This window comes from Topomyia yanbarensis, chromosome 3, assembly GCF_030247195.1.
Source record: "Topomyia yanbarensis strain Yona2022 chromosome 3, ASM3024719v1, whole genome shotgun sequence".
In the NCBI taxonomy this organism is placed as follows: domain Eukaryota; kingdom Metazoa; phylum Arthropoda; class Insecta; order Diptera; family Culicidae; genus Topomyia; species Topomyia yanbarensis.
Window position 1 is genome coordinate 284,317,020 of NC_080672.1, and position 18,310 is coordinate 284,335,329.

General features: G+C 35.8%; 1 protein-coding gene across 2 annotated transcripts; it reads right to left on the minus strand.

Annotated features, from left to right (window-relative positions):
• Positions 1–1,420: 1,420 nt before the first annotated feature.
• Positions 1,421–5,468, minus strand: LOC131690486 (chaoptin-like). 2 transcript variants are annotated; one of them, XM_058976287.1, is made up of 3 exons: positions 5,451–5,468; positions 5,306–5,383; positions 1,421–5,244 (listed from the first exon to the last, which is right to left on the minus strand). In XM_058976287.1, the coding sequence occupies exons 2-3, from the start codon at positions 5,317–5,319 to the stop codon at positions 1,644–1,646; spliced, it is 3,615 nt and encodes a 1,204-aa protein (XP_058832270.1). In that variant the 5' UTR covers positions 5,320–5,383; positions 5,451–5,468; the 3' UTR covers positions 1,421–1,643. The 2 variants fall into 2 exon arrangements, with proteins under 2 accessions (XP_058832270.1, XP_058832269.1); XM_058976286.1 differs by lacking the exon at positions 5,451–5,468 and having other exon boundaries at positions 5,306–5,401.
• Between the last annotated feature and the right edge of the window lie 12,842 nt (positions 5,469–18,310).

Sequence of the window (18,310 nt, forward strand, 5' to 3'; positions counted from 1 at the left end):
CTATTAGATGTCCATCTGTCTCTTTCTCCTATCTTTGCAGTCTTTAGTTGGCATCATTCATTCAAACAGCCGAGCTGCTCAATCATTTTCAATTTCATCGACCCTGTGAATATCACTCTACTGGGGTATCGACTAGGTTTTTCAAGCAAAACTTTTCTGAACATACTTCTTGCTGCTCTTGTAAGCTTGAAGACGCATTTGGAATATTATGCGTTTGACCTAAACTGGCATCTACAGAGCACATGACAACTTTGGTTAGTGAATGAAAAAGCATCAATTTGAAATGAAGAAGTACGGTTTGGTCATGAAAATCCCGCCAACTTGAAAGTGAATGATTAAGGGAGGCTTTGATTTTGAATCACAGTTGGGGTTGAATTGAACTAGAAGTTGGCATTTGAAAATGAAAATTTGCACCACTGTTTCTCATACATTTATGAACTTTCGGAAAGCTTAACAATGGTAGAGAATTCCAGATCTCTGAATGCTGGTTTCTAGCTTTCTTCCTGGGGGCTTTTGATAATTACAATGGCAACAAACACCAAATCTTGGTCTGAAGAAGATCGTTTCCCTCAGCGATTTCCGACGCGTAAACTTCCATCACCGCTGGCATTTCGAGCACCCAGGGGAAAACCTACTACACACGATGATGCAGCCAGACAATCCATGAGTAGGAAAAAAGTCAGTCGATAATTGCCTTGGTAATTCTTCCGCTGCCACCGTTTGAGATCGTTACGCTCGGATCCCGCAAGGCCCGGACTCCGAGATGCAGGATGTTCTGGAACCCCGGGACTGACCGAGCTTCGCAGCACATACAACACATCTAAAAAAAAGATAAAATCGATTCTTCGCGATACGGGAGCCAACGAACGTCTAAAAAATGATCATAATTATCCGTTAATAATCGTATAATAAATAGATGAATTATGGTCGAATTTAGCTACGCGAGGAATACATGCATGCACAGTCGAAAACTAGGCAAAAAGGAAGAGAAACTCACGGAAGCCAAAAACGGCCAAACGGCACAAGTGTGCGAGTCGTACATTTTCGTCGGAATCACAGCAGCAGCCCAGATTCAATTATTGATCGATCGCTGGTGTGTGGTGGGCAAAATTGGTTGCTCCATTCATAAAAATTTGGATACATGCGGGAGAAAGATTCGAGCAAATGCTGTCGGCTATGGAGCCGCCGACCATCGAAACCCACGCCGCGACGCGACGGGTGGTAGTGGCAACATGCTGAATGAACCTCCAAGTACACACACGGGCAAGTCCACGCAGACTCCCTGCCCGCAGTGAAATTTGTAACGCTGGTAGGCCAAACAACAAAAATAATGAACATAATTACCCTTGCTCCGGATGGTGGCTTCAAGGGTGTGAATTTTTTTTCTCTTTCTTTCTATCCATTTCAGAAAACAAGTGAATCAATGATGAGGTACAAAAAAACGTTTTATTTTTTTGTTCATAAATCAAAGAAGGATTTCGATTCTTTAGAGGAATAATGAAAAGTGTAACCAATCTTGATCTTTTCTTTCATCGAGTTTGTGTGGTATTCGTGGATGGATCAACTTTAGGATTAATCATGGGAATACAATTAATCACCTGCGTGTACCGAAGTACCGAATCGTGAATAAATTCTGTCGATCTCTACTTGCAGCATAATCCATTAACTCTTTTCCCCGAGCAGGACGGCCGATCTCCGCGACTCCAATACCCTACTTCGTATTCATCGAAAACTTTAACAGACTTTACTAGGGAAGAGTAGTCCCATTCATTTCCATCCATGCCGACTAGCTCCAAATCCTTGTAATTGTCCATCAGTCTATCAGCATCAATTCGGTCAAATTTATTACCCCCGAATACAAATAATTCTATCTCTGGAAAGTTTCCAAATACCTCCACATCAAGATCCAATAAGTCGTTGTATGATACATCCAGGTACTTCATCGACTCCTGCGTAGTTATTCCATTAACTAAGAATTTGGCAATCTTGCAATTGGATGCATTCAGTACTTCTAGTTCATCCAGCGAGTTCGTTAATCTACCCAAATCCAACTGTAACAGATCATTGCGAGAAACATTAAGAGACTCCAAATTGTTAAAGCTGAAGATGGAATCTATATCTCTCAAACGGTTATTCGAAACAGACATTAGATTTAAATTGTACGACACAGATCTTTCCGCCTCGATTTTGTTGATTTCATTGTCGTCTGCATACAGCGTGTACAGATCTTCAGTGACTACAAGGGTTGTTAACATATTCGTTGATATATCCAGCTCCGTCAGGGTCTTAGCGAAACTCATTTTTGGTAGATCAAAGGCAACAAACTTGTTGTTTGCCAAATGCAGTATTTCGAGATTCAAGCAGTCCTCCAAAAGATTTGAATCGATTGTCGTTAATTTATTATCGCCTAAATCCACCGTATTTAGATTCCGCAATCCTCGGAACAATTCGGGATTCAACGAGCTTATTCCATTATCGGCCAGAGAAAGTTCCTCCAGGGAGGACAGCTTTGTAAATATATGATTGTCAAGTGTACGAAGCTGATTACGTCCCAAATTAAGTAGTTCCAAACACGTGAGATTATCGAAAATTCCAACTGGCAAAGATGAAAGTGTCATACCTGCTAGCTCCAATTCTTCTAGTTGTAGCAATTTAGCGAAGAGATTTGCATCCAAAGAATTAACGGGATTATCCGATAGAAACAAATTCTCCAGCTCTTCCAAAGAATCAAACACGGAAGGTTGGAAATTACTGATGCTATTGTTAACCAAATTAAGAAGGCGTAGATTTGGCAAGTCTTCGAACCATTCCTTGTCGATCGAAGTCAATTTTTTATCACTGTTAATTGACAACACTTTCAGCTTACGATTGAAGTGAAAGAAATCACTAGGAAGTGTCGAAAATTGTATTCCATGTAGGTACAATTCCTCTAGTCGAAGAGCATTTTTAAATAAATCTTTGTCCAAACTGTTTAGCTCACTTGGTCCTATACTAACGAGCTGCAAGTTTCCCAGTTGATGAAATGAAGTAGCAGAAATCTCTTTCAAAAGGTTAAAATTCAAATATAAATCTTCCACATTATCAAGCCCTTTGAAAATTATCCCATTCAACTGTGTTAGTTGATTATAATCTAAATCAAGCGCTTCTAGTGAAGCGAGATTATAGAACGGGCTTTCTGGTAGCGATGATACGCTGATATTTTCCAACGAAAGTTTCTCTAGCTTCGATAAATCACGGAAAATGTTTTCATCCATATGGTTCACAGGATTATCACTTATGTCCAGACTCTCCAAATTGAATAGTCCCTTGAACACATTTGAGTTCAGTAGCCTGATTTCATTGTGACTAAGATCCAGTTTTTTCAAGTGTCTATTTTGAATGAAAGAATCATCCGCGATGATATTGATTTTATTTTCATCCAGATACAACTCCTTGAGCGATCGCAAGCTGGAAAAAGTTTCTGTTTGAATCTCTGTAATGTGGTTCTCAGACAGATCCAACTCTTTGAGGTTGGACAAAGAAGTGAGAACTTGTGCGTCTACTCTTGAGATTTTGTTCGCAGCCAGTTCAAGTTCCTTCAAACTGTTTAGTCCCATCAATGTTTTCGGAATCTGTTCAAACATGTTATCGCTGAGATCCAAAGATTCCAACCGTTTCAGGTGCTCGAACGCATTAGCTGGCAAGTCCTTCAAATAATTATCTGCTAAATCTAAATACTCCAGTTGTTGACAATTGAGCACTGATGACGATATCGTAGTAAACTTGTTATTTCTGAGATACAATTCTTCCAAAGTACCAGATACTGCTTTGAACACTAATTCGTCCAGATCTTCCAGATTGTTATCAGCTAACGACAACTCCATCAATCTTTTCAAAGGCATGAAAAGATCGCGTGGAATTGCCGCGATCAAGTTGTCCTCAAGTGAGAGACTTTTCAATTGAGGCACATCTTTGAATATCATCTCATCCACCGTTTTGATCAAGTTATCCTTAAGATATAATTTTCTTAAATTACTCATGCCATGAAAAGAACCAATTTTGAGCTCCCGCAAGAGATTATTGCTCACAAACAGCTTTTCCAATGAGCTCAAGTCCCTGAAGATACCTTCCTCAAGAGAGGCAATATTGTTATCATCTAAGTCTAACAGTTCCAAACGTTTCAAATTTGCAAATGCCCGAGGAGAGATTTCACTGATGACGTTACCCTCAAAATGAAGCGTGTCCAAATTTAAGTTGTTTACGAACAAATCATCCCTGAGAATGTTCAATTCGTTGAACTGAATTGAAAGCTGTTCCAACCGAGGAAGCCCCGAGAATAGTTCCGGTCCAAGAGTCTCTATGGAGTTATTGTTCAGGATAAGTGTTTGCAGCATCCCATTATGTTCAAAAACTCGTTCATCTAAGCGTTGAATATAGTTTTCCGTTAACACCAACTCCTTAAGATTTGTTAATTTGGAAAAGGTCTCCTGAGCAATGAGCTTGATATTATTTTCTTCTAGATCCAGTTCTATCAAACTGGTCAGCGGATGAAATGCCTGAGAATGGATTAAAGAAATTTCATTTTCTTTCAGTTCTAGCTTCCTCAAGCTTAACAACCCGGCGAATGAGTTGGGTTTTAAAGTATGTATGAAATTTCCATTCAAATTCAACTCTCTCAAACTTGTAAGACCGTTGAATAAGTATTCCTCTAAATCCTCTACACGATTGTAGTCCAGATCCAACTCTTCCATTCGATTCAAATCTGCGAATAGCTTAAGCGGCAATACTTTAATTCTGTTTTTAGACAACTTGAGAGTGTCCAGTTCCTTGCAACCTCTAAAGGTGAACTCATCTACTTCAGTGATCCGATTGTTTTCGAAGTTTACTTTAGTTAACTTTGTATCCTTAAACATGTCATTGTACAGTTTCGTTATCCCATTCTTTTGCATCTTTAGAAATTTCAGCTCTCTGGCATTGTCGAAAGTTGATTGTTCAACTGCTCGAACATCACAATCTTTCACACTTAAAGAACGCACGTTGTCATTGTCACGGAAAAGTGACGGTGGAATTATCGGGAACGAAGAGTCCACAAATTCAATGTCCAAGAACGGTCCAGACCCACCATCGATGATAGCAGTTGCTACGGCATCGCGAGTTTCGTAGTTAAAATTTGTCAATTTACATTCCTTCTTCGCCAACCGGCAGCTGTATCTATTCTCGTAATCCGCTTTCACCGCAGTCGATACGAAAAGAATAGCAAAAATGCTAAAATTTCAAAATAAAGTTATAAACGGCTTCAATATTTTTTTCCAAATATAGCACTTACATCAATTTGAACATTTTTGCTTCCTGCACTTCTAGACTAGACCTACTTGATCCCACCGTGGCGGGTATTCCCAGTTAACTGAAACAAAATGCATCCTATAGTCAAAAGACGTTTTTAAAAATATCTTTACCGCAGCAAAACAGACCAGCTTAATATGCCGGTCTTAAGTTTCCTCTGAAACAAAAATAAACACATGTTCTTAGTGACGTTCTGTGTTAATTCTATATGTGTATGTGGATTGATTTTAGGAATAAGTACCGTCTTCTTCCCTCATTACCACAGAACTGTGTAACATTACGGCACCGATAGTGATGCACAGTGATGAAAACAAACTATCCCGTGCATCTTAACTGCTCATGCGATATGAGACAGATCTTTCGATAAAGTCACGTAAAGTTAGACTACTATGCAGGCGCAAGCGCAAGTTACTGTGTACAATGTATGTACATATACCCCCCCCCCCTTTACCCTTACGGTTGAGAATTGAGATGCGAAAACAGAAACGACAAATACGGTTTATTTTTAGTTAGTCGCATTTCCACCTTCGCAATTTATGTGATGATTTGATTAATTTAGGAATGATTGTTTACATAATTAAAATAATGGAGACATTGTATATACTTGTAAAGTCCAAAGTAGATCGATGAGCCGAGGAATGTTTAGCAATTGGAAACGTTTGGTGCTTTTGTCGGAGACTTAGTATTGTTGGTCAATATCAGTGAATTAAGTTTACTACAATTAATGACGATAGTAGTGTACTAGAGTCTAGAGCCATTAGGTCGAAAGCCATTGAGCCGAATGGTGTTAAGTCGACATATTTGAACTATTGTAATGTATAAAAATGACCAAATGATTAAAGCTCCAATAAACAAAAAAAAGTTGTTTAAAAAACAAATCAAATATATATTTGATTTTAGTATACTTTATTTTTTATGTAAATATGGGATTAAATTCATCTCAAAGATCGTTGTACAAGTTTGAAAACAAAGTTGTAACTAGAATCCCTCGCCAATATCCAAAATATTTTTTCTTCGATTTTTTATTTAGTTATATTTTTTTACAATTACCTAAAAGCATACTGCATAATATAACAAAATTAGGAGCATGTCCAAAATTGCTAAAGAATTTTTGCATGGTTGCAAAATTATTATATTGTAAAGGTTTTTTAATCATTTTCCATTATATATCCAGCAATATCGCTTCATAGTGATGAAGACTGTATTAAATAAGACAAAACATAAAACACAACCATTTGTAATAAGCTCAGCTTGAAAGTAACTGAAAATAGTAATGTTGCTGTGTATTACACCAACTTTAGAAATATCTTTTTAACGTTTGCTTCCAAAATTATATGATTAAAAGGTTTCATCAAACGACAAGATCCGGCGAAGTTGCTGAAGTAGTAATGTAGACCAATTTTCCAGCTATCCACAAACCATTAAAATTCAATTGCTATTTTCGCGAAAAATTACGCCATTTTATGTGTAAAAAACCCACTTATATGAAAAATTAGCTATAAAATTCAACGTAGGGGTTAGGAATTTTTTACATAGAATCTGTATGCTAAGTTTGAAAAAAATCGGTTAAGTAATTTTTGAATGGCAATTTACACCGCAAATCGCGTTGTTTCAGAGACGAACTACAACAAGCTTCGACACCGAGTCGCTTATCGAAATTTTTGCGCGAAAAAATTACAGAATGTTATAGAAGTGGTACATTATAATGTACAAAAGTTTGGATAAATTCGCTTTACCCAAATGTCCAAAAGAAATTCGCTAAAAAATTTAGTTGTTCGCGCTGTAAACTATGTTTACAGCTTGTGGGTAAAAAGAACATGTGTGGTTCTATAATGAACACCCAGTGATAATGGTTTTCACGTACAGAATGTCCTGTATGTATGCAATGCGCAATGTTTATTTGCATTTTTCGAGCAATGTTGATGTCACATCGGAACAAGAACATTGCATGCACACAGGATGTTTTGTAGGTAAAACGAAAATCATCACGTAAAAATTAAATTATTTTTCGTAATATTAACCGATTTTCAATCTTGTGGTATCTAAACACATCTACAAACTTGGGGTTGTCTTTGCCTGCTGATGAGGCGAAGTCGAAACGCAAATTCCATAACTAAGGGATTCCATGAGAAACCGGCCGACCACAAAATATGACCATCATCGATTCGAACGAAACTTTGCAGTTGTGTTCGGTTTATAAATCTCTATGATTTTTTTCTGACAATTGCAATATTTTGATGCAAGAGCAATTTTTCAAAAGGGCGTAGACGTTTCTACGTGCCATAAATTTCAATTTTTTTTGTTTCATTACTGCATTTTATACAGCAAAACTTTCTGAGAACGAGTTACAGGAGATAAATATTTCTGTACGAAAAAAATATACACTGAAAAAAATGTCATTTTTCATCAAAATAAAAATGTGTTTTAAAAATTTTAATTTAAAAAAAAACATTTTTTATACTTTTTCATATTTTGTCAACAAAAACCGAAAGAGAAAGGAAACATTTTCAATGTGATTGTATGATGGAAAACTTATCGGTAAAAAAGTTTTTCTAACAAATACCTTACTACATGTTTTTAAAATTTAATACTGTACAAAACTGTAAATTTATTACAGAATATAATTCTAAGTATCGTTTTAACAGTTATGTGTCCAACAAAAAAAAACACCTTTAACAGGCCAACGAGGGTACCCGGGTACCCACAAATTGAAATGCTCGTAACTATGGATTCCTTCAACCGATTTGGACACTTTTAGATATTTTGGATTCAGGAACTCGTCCACTTTTTGATTCTGCACAATAGAACCGGATTAATGGACTTGGTTATTGGTAATCCGGATTTTCTGGAGTATTGTTCCAGTACTAGGATATGATTCGTAAATTTTAATAATGTACTAGCAATATGAGTATCAAAACTCTTCAAATTGTCTCGGAAGTCTGTTTTTATTGTTGCGGGACCCTATTGCAATTTGAAAAATGGAATCAGAATGGAATGGCCACTCACGGCCCCACGGGAACTTGCTCCGGACGGTTCCAAAACCACGAGATACAGCCTACTGATGCAATTCCAGGAATTTTGATACCCATATTCCTAGTATTCCATTGAAGTTCGCAAATAGTACCCCAGCAGTGGAACCTGCTTCCGGAAACCCGGATTCCTGGGAAACGAATGAAGTAACCCGATTCATTTGTACCAAGTCCAAAAGTGGATGAGTTCCTGAATCCAAAACGGCCAAAAGTATCGAAATCGGTTGGATATTACCTTAGTTACGGGCATTTTAGTTTTGTGGGTACCTTACCTTTACTTTAAGTTTCCCTTAAGGCGGTCTGACAGCGCAAAATTTGAAAAAAATGATACTTTTATTTTTGCATTTTTCGAATCTCTAACATAAGAAAGATATGCCCAAAAACGAATTTACTCGAATTCAACTTGGTTCGTCTGCTAGAGCCCATCAAACTTCCAACTATCAAATTTCATAAGAAGCTGATAAAATCGGGTAAAAAAGCCGATAGAATCGGAAGTAGAAAAAAAAATCCGTGGGCTGATAAAATGGGATGCTGATAAAATCGGATCTCCCCTGTAGTATGAATTATGAAAATATGTCAAAAGTTGTTGCAAGGAAATTTTTTTATTGTTAGCTTCTCCATGATCCAAATACACTGAAAAAGTTTATTTTACGTCTTTAAACGATACACATTTGTTTGTTGACTTTTATGATGGGGTAACACGAATAACTATTAAAAAGAACGAATTCACTGTTTTTGTTAGAACAAAATTCCAAATATCTCGAAAACTATCGCATTTTGGAAGATTTTTGTTAAATGCATTTTGATTTAAAACAATACTTAGAATTATATTATGTAATAAAATTACGGTTTTGTACGTGAATTAGTATGAAATTTAAAAACATGTATAAAGTTATTGTTAGAAAAACATTTTTACCAATAAGTTCTCCATCATACAATCACATTGAAAATGTTTCTTTTCTCATTAGGTTTTGGTTGACAAAATATAAAAAATTAAAAAATATTTTTGCAATTTAAATTTTTTACACAAATTTGTTTTTGAGAAAAATGACACAATATTTTTTTCAGTGTATATTTTTTTCGTACAGAAATGTTCATTCCCTGTAACTCATTCTCAGAAAGTTTTGCTGTATAGAACACAGCAATCGAACAAACAATTTTTGAAATTATGTCACGTAGAAATGTCTACGCTCTTTAGAAAAATTGCTCTTGAGTCAAAATAATCTTACTGATTGTGAAAAATGTTTAGTCTTCCATGCCAGTGAAACGTTTAAAGTTTCATAGGAATCTAAAATGGTCAGTCACGATTTTAAATATTTTTGGACAGATCTTCGTGGAATTCCTCAACTAATTTAGTTATAGGTTTTGTACCCTTCACGCGCAAAGATGGTTTTAAATAATTTTCTCCTTCGTTTGGTGTAGTGTCAAAGAAAATCGACTTCTTTGCTAGAACTCACAAGCAGATTTAAATCTATCGGCAACGATTTTCGAAAAACTGACAGCGATAAAAATAAGTAAACAATACACTCTGAACTACTTCTATCCAAATTGCCAAGAGAGAATACTCAATAAGTTATATTCTAAAGCGTTTTTTCCGTGATGCAAATTGGTATGGGACACCCTTTAATAACGTTTTTCTCGAAACCGCGTTTTTTAAATTGACGAACACGATAACTCAAAAACTAATAAACGAATTGACTTGATTATTTTTATGAGACTGCGCAATCGGTGAACCATAGAAAACAGAATAAAAATTGGTATTGGTTCATCGAATAACTACAAGTCTAAGCTTCACAAATCTTAGAAAATATCCTGTGCCAGACAATTTTATCAAGAGTTATCGTGTTCGCCGCGGCGCTCCTCGACGTGGAAATGGTTGGACGTCTACTCTTGGAATGCTCGTATGTGTGGTTCTGCGTGACTGAATTTGTTTTTCTCGTACACAATAAATGTATAAATAAATGTTTATTACACAAAAGATCCATTATTGCCTGGCCTTCCAAATCGTAAAGCAAAATAACTTTCGGTTTGAGCACTTTACACCAGACGCCCCCATTTTTATGGAAAAAAATAGTTTTTACGAAAGTTGTTCTCCACTAAGGAGAAAAATAGCATAGTGCATCTTGCATTGGCCTGCTAAGCCAAACCAAATGTTTCAATTTCATTAGTTTTCATCAGCTTTAAATTAGCTTCTTTTCTTGCCGGACATCACGCTAGACTAAGAGTTTGCTCAGAAACACAAATTGTCTCCGTTTTTGGAGCTAGCGTCAATCCGGCGCTGGCTTAGTCCGCTAACTAAGTTAGTTCCGAGTTCTGATGAGACGAAGTCGAAACGCAAATTTCATAACTAATTTAGTTATAGGTTTTAAGGTCTTCACGCGCAAAGACGGTTTTAAACAATTTTTTCCTTAATGAAGAAAAAAAGTCGATCCTATCAACGCCGTTTCGATAGTACGAATTCCAAACAGCATAACAGTACTCGAATGTAGAGCGAACCAGCGCGCAATAGAGCGATTTTAATCAGTATATTGCCCTAAAGTTTTTTGTCGTTCGGAAAATAAACCTGTCTTGATGTATTAGTTATATGGTTTGAACACAAGTGCTGAATCCATGATAACTCCAAGATCCTTGACGTGGAGGTGTCTTGAAAGGCTCAAGTTGAATAAATAGTAGTTAAACTGAATCAGATGGCGTTTCCGTGTGAATGTAACGGTTGAGCACTTACTCGGGTTCAAAACCATTCACACCACGTACTAAAGCTCTCCAGTTCACTCTGAAGAAACTCGGCATCGATTTTATCCCGCATTTGTCGAAAAAAATCATGTCGTCGGCGAAAGAAAGGCGGTGTCCTTGTAATTTGATATTGAAGTCATTAAAGTAGAGGAGGAAAAACACTAAACCGAGATGGCTTCCTTGTGGGATGCCGGATGTAACGAAGAATGGTGCAGATAGACAGTCTTCAAAGATAGTAAAAAGAACTTTTGTAAAATCAAATAACCACAAGGAGGCTCGGTGTTAATGTGTAAATGCAGATGAACGTCGCACTCGTAAAAATAAAAGGGTATGTTCAAAACCTGCATAACACGTATCCATTAACCTTGTTTTGGAGAGTCAATAATGCCTACAATGAAAAAAGCAAGCCGAGAAAAAACACTGTCAAATATATTTTTTCATTAGGCCTTACGAATTAAACAACCTTGTTTTAGTAGTTTCTAAAATAAGTTTTAATTGTGTTCCGGAGGGCAAAGGCATTTTCGAAAAAATGCGAATGGGACTGTTATATTTAATTGGGCAGGTCAGTTCATCCATTTTCCAATATACTGAGGACTTTTTTTATGGTTAAAACCTTAGTAAGGTTTTAACTATAAGGTAATTCGCCTACAATGCAGAACTGTTCCCCTGTCCTTTTTTGTGATTCCACAACGATAGCGTTTTTATATTTTTGCGCCATTGCAACTATACTACTAAACTTGCAAATTATCAATCACAGTTTTTTTCCAAAACCGTCCAATTATTATACTAATAAAATCTGCTTTGAATTAGACTGAAATCCAAGATTAAATCCCAAAATAAGAATAAATTTTAGATCAAATTAAAAAATGTGTATTAAAAACATGAGTAAAACTTGGCGTAAAGTAACCCAACTTTGAGATAAAATGGACATATAGTCACTAATTACCAAATTGTCAAAAATATGGGCACAAAAGTACAGACACAAATATTTACATTACATTGCCAGGTTACTTTCTTTTTCCTTTTTTTATTATAGAGGTTTTAACCTTAAGGTCATTCGCCTCTTCGGGTTAATTTTACGTACTGTATATCCTCTTATCTAATAATTTGATTAGTATATCATACTTTACCCAGAGAATTTTAGTTGCAATGTTTTTTCGTATGTTTTGTTTCAGTTTCATTTAATCTTTCAACTAAGATTACTTGCAAGCATTCTCTTAAACCTATATACAATTTTTATATTCGTGTTGAACCAGCGAATAATACTATGCTTTGCTTTTGTCAAAATTTGAACTAGAAGCTCAAGTATTATTCTTCAAAAACTACAAGGGGCAGCCCTATGGGGTTGCACGAACTGTAGACGTAGGACTATACTACTTAATGTAAAATATTTATTTTCTTAGTACATTTAGAGTAATAAAATCAAATATATTTCTTACGAATAGTTTAAGCACAACCAATCAACATCGAATGTTACATATTGAACCAAACCTTCTTCGTTATCAAGTTATTTCATTTGCAGTAGGCGATCGAATCCAATTAAACTTATTTGAGAAGATCTGAAGAAAGAAGACAGAAAACCATGACCGAACTAATATCTGAAACTAAATCTTTATAGCACAAGATCAGCTTTTAAAAATTGTAAAAGCTTTTCGATTGTGTGTGGTAAAAAACCCGTACCGGTGAAGGAAAACAAATTTTAGACAAAATAATCACATTTCATGTATAGACCAAGCTTTCTAGTTTTTTTGCCAGCATTTTAACTTTCGAAAAGTACGTATACAAATGTAGCGAATGCAGTGGTCTTAATCATATATCTGTGCTTTCCATCGATCCGCGTAAATTTGCTGCTAAGAAAGTTTTCGGTTTTGGCGCAATGAAAGCACAGATTGCTATCATGCAGGTTACGCATGCATCCGTTAACAAACAGGGATGCCACATTGAAATCTGTTTTTTGGTCAAAAACATCATTTTACCATCTGTGATAAACGAAACATGAAAAATCTGTGATAAATTTCCGAAAAATCTGTGGAAAATTACAATATTTCCAAAAATCTATCAAATTTTCATCAAAATGCCAAAAATCTACCATCTGTGAAAAAGAATCTGTGATCAAAAATTTGTGAAAAAAATCTCTGAGATTACAGAAAAGTCTGAGAATATAGTAACCCTGCCAACAAATTAGATATAGGGGAGAGAGGGTAACAATGAAACACATTTTTTCTACAATTTAATTTTGATGATAATACTTGTTATTTGTGTAACCAAAAGTGATACATAGTGCCACTCTGTTGTTAAGTAATACATACATTTTTTCCAGCTGGTAAAATTCACGGGAAATAACATTTTTTGGATAATAAACAGTCGGTGGTAAAATGTATCAGTGTGCCCCTTGGATAGGAACTATGAAACACGATGTCGTCTATAGTGAAATATTCTACTTATAAATTTTATTCTTTTGTTTTGATGCTTTGAATTAAAGTTATAATGAGGCGAAAATCGTTGGTTTACAAAAGAATCCACTATATCATCGCGTAACATCGAACCACCATATATGCATATTAGCTGCAATCCTGAAATAAGAGACAATTTCTACAAAACTTGCCCAATTATACTAATTTTGCACTATATGAGTTGTATTTACTGTGGAAAATCGGAACCCATTCACATTTTGAGACAGACCACAAAATCAAAAAAAAATCACTGTTCCCCATACGCCATCATTCCACAGTTACCCAATGGATCTATTCATGAAAATTGTGAAATTACACAGAACCATGATAAGTTACCGAAAAACTTTGTTCGCGGCAAATGTTGAGCATAAAATTTTCTATAAATATTTATTCAATGAATGGTAACTCATAAAGATGGAATAATGTTTTTCATTGCAAATTTACTCTGGCTATCACAAATCAAACAAATATCCATTAAAAGAGATAGTTATCAGATATCTTCCAAAATATAGCAACACGTGTAAAGAATTAGAAATCGTGAAATATGAGGGAATGAGATGATTCTGATCATGCATTATGATTTTATTGCGAATGTTTCATAGTCCCTACTGATCCACTGTTACCCTCTCTCCCCTACCTACATTCGCCTCAAACATTGAACCAAAGCGAACCAAGCAAAATGAGTCAACGCTGATGATGATGGGTAGAGCGAAAGAGACAACTAGTACCACGACACTACAATAACCGTGTTTGTAAATGGAGCTCGAATGTGCAAGCAATTTTGTGTAGGAATAACTGTTCGAGATTGAACATAAAAGTGTGCTGGAAACGAGCACAACACAAAAGAAAGCATAGCACTGGATAGCGTACATCCATAAACAGTTAATCGGACTTGTCACTTAGTTACACTGGCTGTGAAAACACACAGCGCAGTGATCTGCTCCGCCTGCCGTTCAACAGGCAACTGAGCTTGTTCGGCCGAATCCGTTCTTTAAATAGTCGATGATGAAGTCATTCGTAGAACCGTAGCGCGCGTCAAAACGGCATCTCTAAAACTTCAGCATGAGATAGACTGGGGTACAAATGTGAATTCGGCATTTACCGACCTGGGACCCTAACCATAAGAGTAGGAAAAGGTGGTATAGCCAATTTTCTTATAGCCTTCGTATAATTTGCGTAACGTTGTGTGTTACCAATGTATTACTGGTTAGAAATATTTTTTTTGTCATATCAATTTTCACCCCATTTTTTCCAAAACCTGATTTTTCAACTTTCACTCTTCCAAATAATTGCATTTTTTCAAAAATGTCGAATTTTCATTTAATTCCGTTTTAAGACCATTCTTACAACTGTTAGAATCATTTGATTTGTATCAAATCGATTCAAAATTCGCAAAGTAATAGTATTTTTGTGAAAACATTCAGAACAGCGATTTTTTCACTTTGTTTTTGTTCAAACCAATTTATGTATCATTGAATCAACAAATTCGGTACTTTCGATTACACAGCTGTTTTCGCAATTAAAAAAAGAAGAAAAAAATGTATTATACATTTCTTTTGTTTGCATTTTTACCTGCGAATATTGCGATCAAACGCGTGGGGTACGTTTGTACCCCTAGTGCAACGTTCTAGCACAGACATATAAGCTAGAACAAACTTTCCCGAAAAAACCTGTGTAAACATTTAAATGAAAATACGTTGAAAATCGCCATCGCATACAGGTTCGAATGCGTGAGTCACCATTGTATCCAAGTTTGCATACAAGTCCCGTATAGCGATTGCTGGCCGATCGAAGCGCCGACCAGTGGCAAGTTGCTACTTGCTGTTGTCATTTCAAGGCGACAGTTTAATTTCTTACACAAGTTGAAAACTTTACTTGTATGTCAGTTCTCAGTGGTTCTAGGATGGAAAACGCAAGTGCAACGTTCTAGGGCTAGAACTACCTTGATCCCTATCCTTTTAACCTGGCTAAATTCACTGTCAAGGAATGTTCACATTTTTTTAGAAAATCAATTAACAATCATTCTGAAAATAAAAGGAGAATTTTATTCTTCAATTAATGACTCAAATGTCAATAAGCAATAAAAGTTTTTTTTCTATTGTACGAAAATGGGCAGTTCGATATAAAAGTAGACATAGAAAGTACCACCTTTACCCGAAAGAGGAGTTGCTGTTACTGTCTCCAGGTTCTGGACAGAGTTTACAGTTTTCTTGAAATACGGTCTTTGCTCTTATCCTATATTATGCGAGACATCTTCAAAAAACAAAATTAAATTTAACAAGCAGAATTTACTGAATGTATGATTCATCGCGATGCATTATTGTTGTGATCCATATTCTACGAGTAACGCTTCCGGAATTTCTTCTTAAAGGAATATGAAACTTTGTTTTGATACCTTTACTTTGTGAAATGTGTTTTTTTGCCAATGAAATGCGATTTGAGTGCAAGTGAAACCCTACATTTATACATTCTGATGCCCTAAAAGTTATCAAACATATACTTAAAACTCAAAGTTTTTTCAATCAAAAGTTGCAATAAATTCCGTCATTTGTTGCAATGATTCAAATTGTTTGATTAAGTTCCTTCAAATAGAAAGTTTTGAATTCAAGCCAATTATATATTACCATGCAAGAATGAATATAGATATTATGAAAAAGATACATGCTAGAAAAAATAAAACATGTTTTCTATTTTAATCAACATCTTTAAAAGGTAAGAGAATCGAATAAATCTGGTCAACATTTCTCTATACTACCATGTTCATAAAATATCATTGCTGCCCAAGAACCGGCGGAATCTGAAAGTATATTTTTTACCTTTTGAAATTGGACTTTGTAAACACTTAAATTCATCTGAATGCACTGTTCAACTAAACCCAACATTTTTTAGTCCTTGCAAATCGACTTTTCCACAATCGAATTAATAATGCAAATCTAAAAATTAATAAAGCATTATTATCTTTCTTGTATTTTTATATCAATTTATATATTTCTACAAAGTTGTAGACAATGAAATTTTTCATCAGATTCTCAATTTTAGTATTCTTTGAATGTCTGTAGTACCACCTAGTGGCAAAAGTGTAAACTAGTATCCTTATAAAAGTTTTCAAACAAAAATCTTTAAAATGAAAAGTTGTTCTAGACGACCGATTATTTTGTGATCGGTTGCAAATGACAGTCCATTCTTTTGCATCTCGAAGTTTCGCGGATGCCGATTTTTTTACAATTCTCGATGGCGAATTAAAGAGATGAATTCTACGCAAAATATCTAACTTAGCGCGACTTGAGTTTGAGGCACATTGGACTGAATTCGGATCGGCGCATCTATATAAACGAAAACCTTACCGGGAAATTAAGCGGTTAGCTCTAAAAAGGCGGAGGGAAAAAATTGCGGCAGTCTCGACGAAACTTGGTATCATCCACGTGAAGAAAGTTGCCGATGGACCATCGATTGCAATAACAGCCATTGAACAGCTAGACTGCATCTAATCACAGCTTGTATACACTTTTGTATGTTTGGTTAATGTATGTGTAATGTTTGTCAAAGAGAAAATGAAGCTTGTAATATGTGATTTGATAAATAGCTAAATTAACCAGTCAAAATGTGTTCATTACTTCCATTCTGGATCTTATGGGTGAATCAATTGATGCCATTTTCTCGCGTCTCCTCACCATAGCATCAATTGTGATGAACTGTGCCCTGAAAAACAAGCACTTTATGTGAAAGAGGGTATTCAGTGTAAAACAATCTTCGCTTCCACAATATCGGAAAGCTCTTCTGCAAAGTGTGAATATCTTGCAGTTGAACTGCGCGTGTGACTTGAAAACATTCTTCTGGTTGCTGTGTATAATCCACCGAACAACGATCTAGCTATACTCGTTCAAGCTGACTTATTGGATCTACTATCGTCTTACGAAAATGTAGTATTTGTCGGTGACATCAATATTGATATGCTGCAGCAAAGCGAAAGGGAAAATAACCTGGATGATGATTTTAACACGGTTTCTTTAAAAGTTGTGGGTACTGAACCTACACATTTTCATAACAACGGATGTTCATTATTGGATATTGTTGCAACAAATATGTCCGATCGTGTGAATTGTTTCAATAAAGAAGCTGTGCCCGGACTCTCACGGCATGACATGATTTTCTGTTCGTTTGATATTGACACGGTTCCTCAATCGCAGCTGAAAACCTACCGTGATTATTCCAATGTCGATGGGATGGCTTTACCATTAGCGATAGGAAATATTCCATGGAATAATTTTTATAGCATGACCAGCGTTGATGAGCTAACAGAGTTCTTCAATGTTCATGTTGTTAGCGTTCATAATTCTTGCATTCCACTTAAAACAATACAACGACAAAGACAGTTCAATGGATAGTACAACGACAAGCTATTGTTGACCCATCTTACATGGATTGGAGAAATGCTACAGCTGAGCAGAAAGGATGCTTTAAAGAGATTTACAGAACTCTGAGAAATCGTATAGCCATGCTTATTCGTAAAGCTAAGCAAGAGCAGCTTGATAAGTATTTAGTCCTATGGAATCTAGCAACACTATGTGGAAAAAACTCAAATCATTAGGAATATGTAACGCTAACCAAAAAGACGAATGTTCGTTTGACCCTGATGCTGTTAATATCAAGTTTGCATCTAACTTCACTTCAGATCGCACAGAAGAACTATGCTATGATAGAAATCAGCACGAACCCTTGGATAGTTTTGCGTTCCATCCTGTCCATCTGAATGATGTTGTCGATGGCATTTTT